A 15,134-nucleotide genomic window follows, 5' to 3' on the forward strand; every position below is an offset into this window, starting at 1 on the left:
TTGTACGATGGCAGAGGGACAACAAAGGAGCTTCAAACCGAAACAAGAGCAGAGGCAGAGAGAGGCGTTCACTGACGACAAGAGAAAAGATCGACAAACTGAGGTTCCATGATGAGAAACCAGTGTTGACACAAAACAAGAACACTCGTTATTGCACATTTGAATTTTGATATAAAATCATTTATTTATAATAAGACCAAGAAAAAAAAACCTTGTGAAAGTGTTTGTTTGAGGATCAACAGATTATTTGACGTCAACATCAAACGGGTTCAAGATCAAAGGCTTTTTGAAGGAAAACGATCTGATAAAAATAGGAACCAAAAACACGGGGAATACTTTGAAGAGTTCTGTTAGACACTGGTGGTGGGGAGAACAGCACCCCCTAGTGGTGGGGAGTACAGCAGGTATGTACTGTGGGTGTGACAAAGAATGAAGCAACTTCAGCTCCCCCTGTTGGGGGGAACTGGGGAGGTGTAAACAGTCGTCTGATTGGTCGTTGTGATCACATGTCATGACAGTAAACTGAGTAAATCTTTTGTTTGTTTTTACAAAATATGATTTAAAAGAAAATACTACAGTATTACTATAGTACTACTAATGCAGAGAACGTCAAAAACATTTGATTCCTGGAGTGATCAGTGTTTCAGAAATGATAAATGCTCTGGTCTGACTAAAACTGTTGGATTAAATTAATAAAAAAAAACAAACAAACAAATGCTAATCAGTAAAACGTGACGATAACAGTTTTGGTTCGAGCGCCTGAGGTGAAAAAAAAAACTTAACATTTTTCAGTTTTCCCTCCAAAACTACTGTGATTAGGATCAGGCGTCGGTAACCTTTGACCTCCAGCTGGGTCTGCTCCTCTGTCCACGTTTACATTTGTCATACTATAAAAACGTCTTTTTATACTCATTTATTTTTCTCCACCTTTTACACTCTTTAAAGTTACTGATGGACGGTGTGAAAAGTCTTGATTATAGATCAGTGACGACAGGAGCTAAAACAACGACCGCCCGTTCATTTACTGACGTTCGACGTGTCAAAAGAAAACAGTTATAAAAAAATACTGAAGGTGAAAAACGTTGTACTGTTTGTTTATTCATGATTTAATTGTGTTCAGCTGCTCAAACATCATGTTAAAAGACAGAAACCAGCATCAACACCAGGGTAAAACCTTTGGTCATCTTCAGCCCTCTGGTATCGGGGAGTTACAGTTACCGTGATAAATGAAAACTGGTCCTTGGCAGCGATAGTACAGCTGGAACACATCCCCGTAGCCGTGCTCCCTCCACCAGGTGCACAGCTGTCGGTTCCAGCCGCAGGCCAGAGGATAAAAGAGTTCCGGATGCTCCATGCCGATCATGGTGAAGAAGTCCTGGTCGCCCAGGTGACCCCTGAAACGGTACTGGTCGGCCAACGCGGCCACGTTATCGGGCTTCAGCAGCTGGTTGTAGAGAACCGAGGTTCTCATTTCCTTCAGGTCCAGTAACATCACACCGCTGTTGAAGCCCGGCAGACCCTCAGGAGGAGGTTCGCCCACTCTGGTCCTGGGATTCTCCTTACGGTACTGCCAGAAGGTGTGTCTGAAGGAGAGAGGAGGAGAGAGGTTCTCAACATGAGGAGCTCTACTACAGCACGTACAAACATGAGGAACCACGGCCGAGGCCCAGACGACCAGCACTGACAACACGCTGCTCGTTACTCAGTGACCCTACCTGTAAACGGGCTGCATCTCTCTGACGATGCCGATCACCGCTCCGGGAGGGAAACGGTCAAACTCCAGGAAAAGCTCTCTGATGTTGGTGCGGTATTTCAGATCAAGGTCAAGCTGCACAATTCGCATGAGACCTGAAAAAAAAAAAAGAAACCATTAAAAAGAAATAAATAAATATCATCACATTACATCAGGACTGTTATCAAACAACGGAGTCAGTTTGTAAGAAACTGAGGGACAACTGTCTGGAGTCTGGACGGAGTGAAGCCCAGAGCGGCGCCGGTCAGAAAAGACACCACGTGTTAGAGTCGGAGTGGCAACAGTTTGTGTGGTTTTTTTTTTTGTCCGTTCCTGCTTCAGAATTCATGTCCGAGTTTTCTGAGCCTGTTCAATTTCCTGTGTGAAGCTCTTCTCTCTGATTGGCTGTTGTTGAACATCCTAACGGTAACACAAAGACTGACCTCCTCCTCTCCTGCAGGTGAGCGTCTGCTCAGTAAACGACGCGAGTGGGTCAGGAATTCAGGCCCTGGTCTGTTCATTGTTTCAACTTCCTGTTGTGCTGGTTGGCATGGCGATGAAAAGATGGGAAATAGTCAGGACTGGTGCATTATGGGCACAACATCATAATCTGAGGAAACGCTGATCAGTGAGAGGTGCTGTCTGAGATCAAGGCCTTTGTCTCTGAATCTAGAATGTTCTCAGAGCAAAAGTCTGAGGTCAGAGGTCGGAGGTCGGACAACAGCTCAACACACTCACGTGTGTCGCCGTACGTTTGGACCAGCAGTGAAATGACCATTGATGTGAAAGAGGCAATAATAAAACAAATTAAATATAAAATAAAAATAAAAAGTATTAGAATAAAAAATAAGATACAATATGATAAAACAGTTATATAAAATAAAATAGTATTAATAATAATATAGTTATAATGTAATAACAGTGATAATAAATCAGCTGTTCAACAGTTATATAAAATAAAATAGTATTAGTAATAATACAGTTATAATGTAATAACATAGTGATAATAAATCAGCTGTTCTTCTGGAACAACAAACTGAATCTGTATTTCTGAGGTTGACGGTGGAAAATTTCATTTCTGTCAAAGTCCAATCTAAATATCTGAATACTTTGAGCTCCAAGTGACCCTGACCCAGAGGTCAAACATCACTGACTCAAACTGTGCTTCATGTTCGGACCTTTTTATCAACTCTTCGACCCAGTTATCACTGCTGTCCTCCATGAAATAATCAAAGCTTCTGTTCTCCACCTTTTCTGTTAAATATTCAACCAGACACAAACTCTGGATTTTTAAAAGGTTTTTCAACTAAAAATATAGTAAGTTTGGGGATTTTTGGATCAGAACCAGAACCAAAGCACAGAGGGACTGTCTAACATCAATGGGCACCAACACGGGGGGCTCAGATGTGGGCAGCACTGACGGAACTCTTTACCCCCCAGGGTCTCTGCAGGACGTCACGTCTCTAGGATACCTGCCCACTCAGCTTTTATCAGCTGGGCTCTGTGCACAAACGGAAAGTGAACGCACAGTAAATCAGAGTTGAAATTAGAGATTAGAGATTAAAGATTGATAATAATCCAAGATTAGTCTCAGCAGTGAAACCACACGACGCCCCGCGCTGGTGTTCTAGCTTTGAATCCACTGGGAGGCAGTGTGACAACAGCGACGTAGCACAGCTGTGGACGGTGGGGTCACGAGCGGCGTGTAGTGACAGTGAGGTCACCGAGCAGAAAACTGCCCAGAGACAGTTTTAACCTTTTCTCCAAAGAAACAAATCTGAAACACTGATGGTCGACCTGACTGAGAACCCATAACCAGGGTTAGTTAACCAGGGTTAGTTAACCAGGGTTAGTTAACGGATAGTTGAATGAAGTATTGTCTCTGTAACCCAGTGTTCTAATACGTTTCTAAAGAAATATTTAAAAAGTCCCAGAGATCCACTGACAATGGTTGACTGAGGCCTCAGTAGGAAAGTCCACATGTGATGAAGACGTACAGTACTCACTGTCAGGCATGATGTGATGCATGGCCACAGACAGGAAGAAGATGGCGTCACTGTAATAGGCTCCAGAGCCAGCACTGAAGTACTTCTGCATGGCCTCCACTATGGGGAAAAGCTTCTGTGTGAGCAGCAGCACGTCATGAAACTGCACCTGAAGGAGAGAGGTCAGAGACGGACGGCATCAAACATCTGGGTGTCCTCTGACCACTGACCACTGACCAGTCACCCAGGAGCAGTGGGTCGCTGCATTACTACGGTTGGGAGAAAGAGGGCGCTCATGTGTGACGTGTCCTCCATCAAACTCTGGTGACATGAATGAAACTAAAGGAGACGTCCAAATGTTGAAGTTGGCACAAGAAACGAAAAAGGTCAAAAAGAGCCACCGATTAAAAGATTAAAGCCTAAAAGTAACCACTCCAGCTAGTTGGACTTCCTGAAGGGAACTCCAGAGGGATTCAAAAAGTATTCCTGAAGGGAACTCCAGAGGGATTCAGAAAGTACTACAGACGCTACAGTCGCTACAGACGCTACAGTCGCTACAGACGCTACAGTCTCTACAGACGCTACAGACTCTACAGACTCTACAGAATCTAGAAAGTCTTTCACTCCAGTGGAAACTTTATTCACCTTTAACTGTGGGACTGTACACTGACATTGATGTAACTGATGTCTTTGAACTGTTGGCTTTGATGCAGATTTCACAGCATTGCATCAGCACTCGTCTGACATGCACTGCATTTAACAGTGCATTTAACAGAGCAGGAGGACACAGGAACATGAAAGGCTCTACAAGCAGAGCAGCCGTGGGTTCAGTCTACAGTAATAAAGACCGGTTACGTCTACAGCTGATGTTGTGGATGATGAAACATTCCTGCCTCACAGTGAATTCTCTGAAACAAATGTCCCTGCCCTCTGTGTCCAAACATAAAAGGACAAATGAAGCCGGAGATTGAGACAAAGACCGAACAAACCATCGCGAGACCTTTACTTTAAACGGTCAACACTGCCCCCTTGTGTTTCATATTTGCACTACATTGTAAACACGATTCCCTTGACTTCGTGACTGTGATTTAAAGTTATTCCAGTGCATTATTAATTTGAATGTAGAAGTGAGAAAATGTTGATTCCAGTGCATTATTAATTTGAATGTAAAAGTGAGAAAATGAGTCTTCAATTTTTATAATGAATATTAACAAGGTTTTATGTTAAAACGATTTTCCTTTTCAATAAATGTCCACAGTGTATTCATTATTGACCATGACTGTAGCAGGTTAACAATCACAACATGACGGAGCATGTGTTAGCATGTGTCAGAGCACGTACCTCGTACTTAAATGTAGCATCAACGAGACATTCCTGCAGCATCCTCTCTCCAAGGTCTCTGCTGGCCTGGTCACTCACAAAGTGCAGCACCAGCACCTCCCCGTCCTGGAAGAGCGCATGCTTCACCATAGACAACATGGCAACACGGAACTTGTCCTGCAGACTGCGGCTCTTGTCCACCTTTGTGAACATCATGAGCGCGTGGTAGTGTTGGTGAGCAGCTAAGCTAGCTCCACTCTCCGCAGCTTCTCCTCCTGCATCTGCATCTTTGCCTCTTTGCTCCTCGGACCCAGGGGTACGTGGTAGCCCGGTGTCCAAAGTCAGGTCTGCGTCATTTCTGTTGGTACTGGTGTGGCTGGCCTGGGTCTGTCGGATCCTCTTTGTGGTGCTGGAGAAGTTCTGCTTCTCAGAGCCAAAGTAGTAGAAAGCTACAACTGCGAGAGCAGCAGCAACGAGGAGCACAAACTGATAGGACCTGAAAGTACTGATCCGACCCATGATTCTGGCTGCCGCTCTGAGGACGCCCATATCTCTGTGTTGGCTTCATGAGAACGGAAGGCTAAAGGAGAAGACTTTCAACATTTTGTTTCCTTCCAGCTCAGGTTTTTGAGCAGCATCTTATAACGTGATCCTGCAAGAGAAGGATTGATCTGTAAGGACATTTGAAATTCACAGATGTATGTGAGTATTGATGTAATGACTAGCAGCTGAGATGAAAAGAAAACTTTTCATAATGAAAGAATATAAACTCATAGGTCATCAAGACTATTCACGGTTTTACTGTATATGACAGCGAAAACAAGAACTCTGTTATTATAAGATGCGGCATTAAATTAGTCAACATCACAAATAAACCGTTACTCTAATCTGTGACTGACTTAAAGATCACCTGTCGTAACTGGTTCAACTGATCAACTGACCCCTTCATTTGTAAGGCTGCGGTTTGGGACATAAAATACTGAACGTCACTGCACACAGAAATTAAACAAATCAATGTTGGTTTGACCGTCGTTAGAATATGGTACATTTTTAAAGACTTTTTTTTACTTGCCTGTTTGTTGCTCCAGATCTACGACGTCACCTCCTGTAGTTTATCTGGGGATTAGACACATTCTTCCTCTTCTTCGGATTAATGAAGCAGTATTAGAGTCGACTCTGACTTAAAATCAGTTTACACTGAAGTAGAATATAAAACGCAACGACCGGCAGTGACAGGTACAAACACACGCCTCCAGGTTCACCGAAGCAGCAACACGTTAAAACGACCCGCCTGTGAGAGGCTAAAGTTAGCTAAGCAGCGACTCTGCACCAAACACGGTTCGTTTACCTCCGACTGTACAATACGAAGCACAAGTTTCATTTCTTTTTTAACCCTGAGACACGTGTGCGTGTGCAAAGCTACGGAAACGAAAAACCCCAGCTTTTCTTCTGCAATTAATGATGCGAACCAACACGAACATCCGCAGACTGGAGGCGGCGGCGGCGGCGGCAGCAGCAGCTAACAGTCTGGCGACACAACACTGTGACCTCCGCCACAACCAAACCAACACAATTCATGGTGCTTTCATAGGCTTTCGGAAAAACAATCTCCTCCAAAACACGGTTATATAAATCTAAATTGATAGAAAATACATTTGTATATAAATACATTCATAACTAAATACATTATCTAGACTTACGCCTGTGGATAAATATATATGTAATATTGAATGTTGTTTTTAGAACTTAGACCAACCCAACATAGACCAACAAAAATGCATGACTTACTCAGGATAAGTGTGAAATACGGCAACCAGCGATGGCGACACAGTGGTGCAAGGAGTAACTGCACGGCCAGGGACACAGGTGAATGTTGTCTGTCATTAATGATGACAGTTTGAAGCTGGAGGCTGTGATACCTTCACCAGGTCAAAGGTTAAATCCAGGATATTCTTTATTCAACCAATACAAATGTGTCATTCATGCTAAATTGGTTATTTTCTGACATTAATGAAAACATAGTCCTCAAATTACCTTTTGGAAATAAGAGAAAACACTTGAGAATTACTGTCTTTATTGGGCCCCATTTGAATATTACATACTTCATGTATAGTAGCAATAAAATCCCTGAAGCTGGCATTCTTGCCCCTCACCCTGTTGAAGCTCAGTTTCCCTGAGCTCAAACCAAAGAGGTTTTGAGCTCTTTTGAGCTCTTGACACCAAATCAAGTGTTTGTGAAGTTTGCACAGAAAACACACATTAAATAATTAGGCCTTTGTAAACATTTAAAAGCGAATGTTTGTTTTTAAAACATATGCTATAATTATTTCTATAGTTGTTTATCGCCTTATCAATAAACAACACCAATATGGTCGCGTCCTTACCTTTTTCTTCTTTCCTCCTCAGACGTGTCCGGGAACCAACTGCACCTGAACGCGTCCCCGTGCCTCTGACACTCTCCCGTACGTTATTGTTGCCCCGGGCTCACGGCTGTGGTCTTCATAGCTGTACCAAACGGCAACCACAATCAACATCACTACGAGGATGTCAGATTTTATTTTTGTTTGAGCATATTTTCATCGATAACAATTGTTTACTCGTTTTGCTTTTAGCTGGGGAACGTCACTACAGCATAGTCTGTCGGAAACATAGCTGTTAGCACCCAGCTAGCTAACAATTCACAAAATGAACTCCAATACTCACGTCATTCAGGTGACAAATGTCTCACCAAGCACGACATCCGAACAGATGAGGACTCTATTCGGATTCCTGGGAAACATAGAAGAACTCAAATTGTTTCCGCCCGAGTGAGTATTCTCCGCTAAACACAATTAAAGTGTTTATCTCACGTCCTCTTCTTCTGCTCCCGAGGCCTTTGGCGCCGAACAGGCCTCACTAGTGTCGATGCTAATGCTATCGTCTGTTCGCGCCTTCCTTCAGCCCGATGAGTTCTCGTTTTATCTGAGAACATATCCAGGAGTGGTTGTTGTTCACAATGTGATTAAGTTGTGATATTTAAATGTTTCTTTAGCGTTTGATTATAACCCTGTTCAACGCTAAACGTATGTTTTGAATTGATTGATCGATTACAAAATAGACCGTGATTGACTCAAGTTTAATAACGGACGTTATTAGTACATAGACGATCCACGAGTTACTGCAGGCATTTAAAGAATATCTGGATATTTATGGTTAAAATAAAGCCTTAGTAATGTATATTCTCGTGAAATTATTCTACTTTATAACAAACAAAATAGAAAGGGCTATATTAGATAGTTTCCCTCGATATTATAGAAATGTAATCAATTAAATATAAGTATTAAAAAATCAGCTCCAACACCTTCGATCTAAAGTCTGATTTAAATCATACAAGCAGCAGTTGTATGTAGTAAGAAGGGAGGGAATATTACTTAATGCAATGCAATTATTAATATAATGTATAATATTATAAATTCGTTTTTCCATCGATTTAAAATCACATGTTGAGTCTATTGTTTGTATTCCTTGCACAACATGTCCATGTTTTCTTCCAGTGACTCTCCCTTGCCTGTGACTTCACGTGTCTGTTTTGTAAAGTTCCTTGAGTCTGAGTCTGTGGGGGTTTCTCAACACCTGACAAATACCGTCTTCGTGGACAGAGCCCTGATCGTGGTCCCTTTTGCTGAAGGTGGGTGTTTGTTCCATCATTATGTCATTCACACAACAGTCTATCAATCTGCTTAGAACACACTGAGCACTGTTTTTCCCCCTGATCATTCGAAATAAGCCGAGCCTCAAATGCTTGGCTTTGTTTGTAAAAAAAGTTTGTAAAAGGGATTTGTACATTTGTGTCCATGTCTTTCAATCTAGCTGTAAACTTCTCTCTCTGTTATTTGTGTTGTGGTTTTCATAGTGGACAAGTCATTTGCAGAGAGCCCCCCTGCTGGCTGAAAGTGGTCCTCTGCTGCCATCAGGAGATTAGAAAATAAAATGGCACCAGGCTTCCAAGTTGCCTTCTCTCTCTCTCTCTCTCTCTCTCTTGTTCAGCAGTAAAAACAAAAACAAAAAATTAACCATTGTTTTGTTTCTCTCTTCAAGACTTCTTTTTATTCAAAAATGTCCTATAGGAAACGAAGTGGTCGGGAAAGTTCGTAAGGCAATTTCAAAAATCAATGTCAGACAGCATGCATGCTCTAAACTGGACATGTCTCAAATGGATCTGCCAAATTATACTAAAACCTTCACCACCTTTTAGCCTGCATTGATTTAGTGTTTCCCTCCATGGCTAAATATTTGAGGATCTCAACTACAAAATAATATGTTAGGGTTTTAGTCAGCACTGTGATGTGTTTGATCAGCCAAACAAATGTCAATCATGTTTTACAAATATTAATTGTTAGCACACGGAGTTCATAACAAGTAGAAATATTCATAGACAACTGTTAGAAATGTTTGTTGGATCTGTCATGGTTCAGGGTGAGAACAAATGTTTGGGACTTCCTTAAAAATTCCAGTCATAAATATTAACACTATGTGTTAATAAAAAGATTGTTTATCAAACATGAAGTCCACAAACTATTTACTTTAAATGCAACAGCCCAGTATCAACTGAACACTTTTAAAAAACAATTTCAACAAAGACAAAGCTAAACCAACCATATGAAGTTTGCTTGGTATTGTATAAAAGATGGCTATTTTTCCGTTTGAATTGACCCGCTCCACACATTGACTGACAGAGCTGAGTGAATCTCACATTTAACAGTGGTGTTTCTTTTTGTTGTTGTGTTTTACAGTTCTTTTTCCTGGTTCAGCCAGCCCTATATACCAGGCCCTGCTGAAAATGCCACCAACAGTTTTGTCCTCTGCAGCCTTATCCTGTTTCTCAAGTGTCCTTTCTGTTGTGTGTGTGTGTGTGTGTGTGTGTGTGAGTGAGAGAGCGAGCGTGAGTGAAAGTGTGTGCACATGTTGAGTCTATTGTTTGTATTCCTTGCACAACATGTCCATGTTTTCTTCCAGTGACTCTCCCTTGCCTGTGACTTCACGTGTCTGTTTTGTAAAGTTCCTTGAGTCTGAGTCTGTGGGGGTTTCTCAACACCTGACAAATACCGTCTTCGTGGACAGAGCCCTGATCGTGGTCCCTTTTGCTGAAGGTGGGTGTTTGTTCCATCATTATGTCATTCACACAACAGTCTATCAATCTGCTTAGAACACACTGAGCACTGTTTTTCCCCCTGATCATTCGAAATAAGCCGAGCCTCAAATGCTTGGCTTTGTTTGTAAAAAAAGTTTGTAAAAGGGATTTGTACATTTGTGTCCATGTCTTTCAATCTAGCTGTAAACTTCTCTCTCTGTTATTTGTGTTGTGGTTTTCATAGTGGACAAGTCATTTGCAGAGAGCCCCCCTGCTGGCTGAAAGTGGTCCTCTGCTGCCATCAGGAGATTAGAAAATAAAATGGCACCAGGCTTCCAAGTTGCCTTCTCTCTCTCTCTCTCTCTCTCTCTTGTTCAGCAGTAAAAACAAAAACAAAAAATTAACCATTGTTTTGTTTCTCTCTTCAAGACTTCTTTTTATTCAAAAATGTCCTATAGGAAACGAAGTGGTCGGGAAAGTTCGTAAGGCAATTTCAAAAATCAATGTCAGACAGCATGCATGCTCTAAACTGGACATGTCTCAAATGGATCTGCCAAATTATACTAAAACCTTCACCACCTTTTAGCCTGCATTGATTTAGTGTTTCCCTCCATGGCTAAATATTTGAGGATCTCAACTACAAAATAATATGTTAGGGTTTTAGTCAGCACTGTGATGTGTTTGATCAGCCAAACAAATGTCAATCATGTTTTACAAATATTAATTGTTAGCACACGGAGTTCATAACAAGTAGAAATATTCATAGACAACTGTTAGAAATGTTTGTTGGATCTGTCATGGTTCAGGGTGAGAACAAATGTTTGGGACTTCCTTAAAAATTCCAGTCATAAATATTAACACTATGTGTTAATAAAAAGATTGTTTATCAAACATGAAGTCCACAAACTATTTACTTTAAATGCAACAGCCCAGTATCAACTGAACACTTTTAAAAAACAATTTCAACAAAGACAAAGCTAAACCAACCATATGAAGTTTGCTTGGTATTGTATAAAAGATGGCTATTTTTCCGTTTGAATTGACCCGCTCCACACATTGACTGACAGAGCTGAGTGAATCTCACATTTAACAGTGGTGTTTCTTTTTGTTGTTGTGTTTTACAGTTCTTTTTCCTGGTTCAGCCAGCCCTATATACCAGGCCCTGCTGAAAATGCCACCAACAGTTTTGTCCTCTGCAGCCTTATCCTGTTTCTCAAGTGTCCTTTCTGTTGTGTGTGTGTGTGTGTGTGAGTGAGAGAGCGAGCGTGAGTGAAAGTGTGTGTCTCTCTCTCCCTCCCTCTCTTTCTCCCCTTTTTGAGAATATAAAGATGTCAGATTTGGAGTAGCCTGTTTACAGATTGCACAGCTATGGATGAACATCTTAAGATTTTAATGAAGACAAGTTAGTTTGTTTTTTCATCAGCTTTTGGGCATGTTTCTCATGATTCTATAAAGGCATCTGCTGACACTGTTTAGGTAAATTATTTCTTCAAAGATGTAGCTTATGATTAGTATTTTTATCTGGTTGCAAAGTAAGTTTTCTTCATCTTTCCCCTGTGGTTGTATTGTACAAAGGAACCACAATCAGGGCAGAAAAGGTAAACTAACGAAACCTTTTCTGTTTCTATGATAATAGTGGTAAGTCATGTTGAAATGTACCTTTGTGTCTACACCCAAATCATGAACTTTGTTTTCTGTATCTCAATGTTTTTGTGTGCTTTATAGCGAAGCAGCCGGCGTGAGTCGCTTGTTCATAAAACATCTAATGAAAGTTGAGAGCACATCCCACGGGACAACCGGCTGTGCTTGCTTACGTTTGGTTCATGACTTAAAAAACAAGTACAGGTGATAAAATCTTGGCAGTGTTGACCACAGTGTGTATTGTGACTTTAACCATTAATAGCTGCTAAACTACAAACATAGTTTGACAAAGAAAAAAAAAGAAAAAAAAGTCAGGGATCAAGGATTACAGACGAGACCAGGATTATTTTCTTACTTGTCACAACAGAGTAGTTAGTCTGAGGTGGCTTTTCTACCAGTGTTTGTCGGTGTTTGGGTCGAGCACACAGTGAAATAGTGTTTTTTCTCCAGGAGTCATTCCAGATGAATCCAAAGCCATGTCACTGCTGGCTCCAGCCAATGCTGTGGCAGGAATGATGCCTGGAGGAGGCCTTCTTCCAACACCCAATCCCCTGGCATCGGTGGGTTTCACGTGAACTTCATGACCATGGACTGTTGACCACTGTACAGCAATCGTTCACGGTTTGTGATTGGTCGTTTGTTGACAGATGGGAGGGACACCATTTGGAGGTCTTGGAGCCCCCAACATGGAACAAATGGCTGCCATGGGAATGCCACCAAACATGAACCCCCAGGTGGACACGGGAGTTGAACCCTCACTGTGACTTGGTGATGCGACGACATCTTCACTTCCTTATATCAACTGTGTATCTGATCTGTCTTTCAGGCTCTTTCTGCTGACTTCCTGAAGCTAATGCAGTCCATGGACCCCAAGTAAGAAAATGTTTGTAGAATCCAGCAAAAGTTGGCGTTGAGTTTTGTTGTTCTTTTAGTAAATACCTGCACGATTCCTTCAGACTGAATCCACTGGCAGCTGGACTGAGCCTGACCCCAGGGCTCAAGAGTGATGCGTCCAACAAGGAGATAGAAGAAGCCATGAAGAGGGTGAGGGAGGCCCAGTCTCTCATTTCTGCAGCCATTGAACCTGGAAGTGAGTAGAGAAAACAATTAATGACCTGCATGAGCTAGAGAGTGAGATTTACACCAGTACCAAGTTGATGAATATTTAAACTTGTCCTTTTGTTTTTCTAGATAAGAAAGAAGATAAGAGAAAGCATTCGCGCTCTCGTTCGAGATCTCGTCGTAGGCGTTCCAGGTCCCGCTCCAGACACAGGTCAAAGTCCCCGGCTGCTGGACTGCTCTGTGTTCATGTAGAGTATATTAGTGAATAACCTTGTTCTGTTTTCAATTTCTTATGCCTGACAGACGTTCTCGGAGCAGATCCCGGAAGAGATCCCATTCAAGGAGCAGGAGGAGGTCCAGAAGCCCACGCAGGAAGAAGTCTCACTCCCGAGACAGAAGCCGTCGCAGCAGATCAAGGTTGGTCCGTTGGTGGAGTCCACTTTGTCCTAGTCTATAACTGCCACAGTCTTCTGTCTGGAAAACCCCGCACTACGTAGCAGTTGTTACGAATTTTCACGTGTGTCATACAGGGATCGGAGGAAGGAAGAAAAGTCTAAGAAAAGGTCGAAAACACCTCCTAAGAGCTACAGCAGTGCCAGGAGATCACGCAGCATCAGTCGGTGGGTGGTTTGAGCCCTGCTCTTCTGAACACGTGCAGTGTTTGTTTGACGGTTCTCATTGTGGTTCTGCTTCGTAGGAGACACAGGCGCAGCCGCACTGCATCCCGTTCGCCCAAGAGGAGGCTGTCGAGGTCTCCATCCCCCAGACGGTGAGTTGGGTGAAGGACAACCAATCATTCACACTGTGGTAAAAAGAAGGGGAAAAAAATCAACAAGAATGAATCTTCATTACAGTCACAAGAAGGAAAAAAAGAAGGACAAGGATCGAGAGAAGGAACGGGACAGAGAACGGAGGGAGGACAGAGGACGGAGCAGAGACGAACGAGAACGCTCCACCAGTAAGAAAAAGAAGAGCAAGGACAAGGACAAGGACAAAGACCGAGACCGGGAACGGGACCGGGACCGCAAGTCTGACAGTGAGAAAGGAGACGTTAAGGTACGTGTGACATTTAGGGTGAGTTTAAACGACTTCAAGAAACAGTTCAACAAAGTTTTATAATAATAAAATCGGATCTATAAGGACCTGACCCTGCATTTAAATTTGGTTTGAATACAAAGATGTCATGATTTTGAGTTGGTTTTTTGCCCCTCAGTTCACTAAACCTCAATATAATCTTTTAATTATATATATCTTTGTCAACTGAGCAGATGTCAACAGGATAATCATATGATTCGTACATTTTCATCGTCTGAACTTGTGACTCAGGTGACCCGGGACTATGATGAGGAGGAACAAGGTTATGACAGTGAAAAGGACGGAGAGGAAGAGGACGACGAGAGGAAGAGTGACTCTGACTCCGCCTCTTCTCCCAAAGGTCAGGACGAGATGAGGTCCGAGGGCCACCATCCCAAAAAGTCCAAAGTCAACGGAGATGATCACCATCAAGAAGACATGGAGATGAGCGATTAAATAGTCATTAAATCATTTCTGTGACCACGTAATCTTTTCACTGTCCTTTTATATTTTTAATAACGGCAGCACCACAGGTCGGTGCCCGATCACACTGTTAACAACGACTAGTCGTAACGGTAGAAAACGGTCAAATCATTTTTGTAAAGATGGAGAAAAAAAAAACAGTGCATAAAAATAGAAGTTGTTTTAAAATGTTGTTGCTGTACTTTAAAAAATTATGTTGCTTTTTTCTTTGTATCTTCTGACAGTAAAATATGAGCATTATCATCTAAAATGCTGCCTTTGTAAATATTTCCCAGTTGGGGTCGTGACCTGTGACCCGACATCAGCTTCACCTCGGTTTCATTGTATTTTCTTTTTGGTTGCTGTAACTGTGATGGTTCAGCTCTGGTCATTATAAACTGTAATGTTAACTAAAAATCTCTGAAATTCTTTTTTTTTTAAAGGAAACAAATAAATTGGATCAAACGGTGAACTTTGTGTTTCTTTAAGTAACAAGTTTGAAAAAGTTATTTTACTAATAAACACCTCTTAAGTTAAAACAAACTGGGAAAAATTCACATTTTCTAAATAGAAGATTGTAATAATTCTCATTCATTTCATTGAACATTTCGTTGCTCGTGAGTTTGTTGGAATATTTAGCTTTTTGATCAACAAAGTTGATCCTTGACATCTTCGTCAAAACCCTTTCACATCTGATGATCTTTTAACATGTTCACCTCCATCCTCCCCATCCATCCCCCCCCCCCAC

General features: G+C 41.8%; 2 protein-coding genes across 9 annotated transcripts; one reads left to right on the plus strand and one right to left on the minus strand.

Annotated features, from left to right (window-relative positions):
• Positions 1-1,078: 1,078 nt before the first annotated feature.
• xxylt1 (xyloside xylosyltransferase 1) lies at positions 1,079-7,542 on the minus strand. 4 transcript variants are annotated; one of them, XM_025054140.1, is made up of 7 exons: positions 7,422-7,542; positions 6,826-6,956; positions 6,110-6,180; positions 5,059-5,689; positions 3,739-3,886; positions 1,716-1,848; positions 1,079-1,583 (listed from the first exon to the last, which is right to left on the minus strand). In XM_025054140.1, exons 4-7 carry the CDS (start codon positions 5,584-5,586, stop codon positions 1,187-1,189), a joined length of 1,206 nt encoding a protein of 401 aa, XP_024909908.1. In that variant the 5' UTR covers positions 5,587-5,689; positions 6,110-6,180; positions 6,826-6,956; positions 7,422-7,542; the 3' UTR covers positions 1,079-1,186. The 4 variants fall into 4 exon arrangements, with proteins under 4 accessions (XP_024909908.1, XP_024909907.1, XP_008327275.1 ...); XM_025054139.1 differs by having other exon boundaries at positions 6,826-6,989; XM_008329053.3 differs by lacking the exons at positions 6,110-6,180; positions 7,422-7,542 and having other exon boundaries at positions 6,826-7,100.
• Positions 7,497-14,855, plus strand: srsf11 (serine and arginine rich splicing factor 11). 5 transcript variants are annotated; one of them, XM_008329063.3, is made up of 12 exons: positions 7,497-7,844; positions 8,571-8,704; positions 12,239-12,348; positions 12,436-12,522; positions 12,615-12,661; positions 12,745-12,878; positions 12,980-13,061; positions 13,154-13,267; positions 13,381-13,470; positions 13,548-13,619; positions 13,705-13,906; positions 14,177-14,855. In XM_008329063.3, exons 1-12 carry the CDS (start codon positions 7,723-7,725, stop codon positions 14,378-14,380), a joined length of 1,398 nt encoding a protein of 465 aa, XP_008327285.1. In that variant the 5' UTR covers positions 7,497-7,722; the 3' UTR covers positions 14,381-14,855. The 5 variants fall into 5 exon arrangements, with proteins under 5 accessions (XP_008327285.1, XP_008327289.2, XP_024909904.1 ...); XM_025054136.1 differs by lacking the exons at positions 7,497-7,844; positions 8,571-8,704 and adding exons at positions 10,026-10,166; positions 10,392-11,992; XM_025054138.1 differs by lacking the exons at positions 7,497-7,844; positions 8,571-8,704 and adding exons at positions 10,040-10,166; positions 11,873-11,992.
• Positions 14,856-15,134: the final 279 nt, after the last annotated feature.

Source organism: Cynoglossus semilaevis, chromosome 2, assembly GCF_000523025.1.
Source record: "Cynoglossus semilaevis isolate Cse_v1.0 chromosome 2, Cse_v1.0, whole genome shotgun sequence".
NCBI lineage: Eukaryota > Metazoa > Chordata > Actinopteri > Pleuronectiformes > Cynoglossidae > Cynoglossus > Cynoglossus semilaevis.

What these genes read in the sequence shown, in the direction of transcription:
- srsf11 (XM_008329063.3), top strand. Translation starts at nt 7,723, where the DNA reads ATGAACTCCAATACTCACGTCATTCAGGTGACAAATGTCTCACCAAGC. An exon ending in TGCAGCCATTGAACCTGGAA is followed by an intron (nt 12,879 to 12,979) that starts GTGAGTAGAGAA and finishes TTGTTTTTCTAG; the next exon opens with ATAAGAAAGAAGATAAGAGA. An exon ending in AGGTCTCCATCCCCCAGACG is followed by an intron (nt 13,620 to 13,704) that starts GTGAGTTGGGTG and finishes TCTTCATTACAG; the next exon opens with TCACAAGAAGGAAAAAAAGA.
- xxylt1 (XM_025054140.1), bottom strand. Translation starts at nt 5,586, where the DNA reads ATGGGCGTCCTCAGAGCGGCAGCCAGAATCATGGGTCGGATCAGTACT. An exon ending in ATGCTACATTTAAGTACGAG is followed by an intron (nt 3,887 to 5,058) that starts GTACGTGCTCTG and finishes TCTCTCCTTCAG; the next exon opens with GTGCAGTTTCATGACGTGCT. An exon ending in GAGATGCAGCCCGTTTACAG is followed by an intron (nt 1,584 to 1,715) that starts GTAGGGTCACTG and finishes TCTCTCCTTCAG; the next exon opens with ACACACCTTCTGGCAGTACC.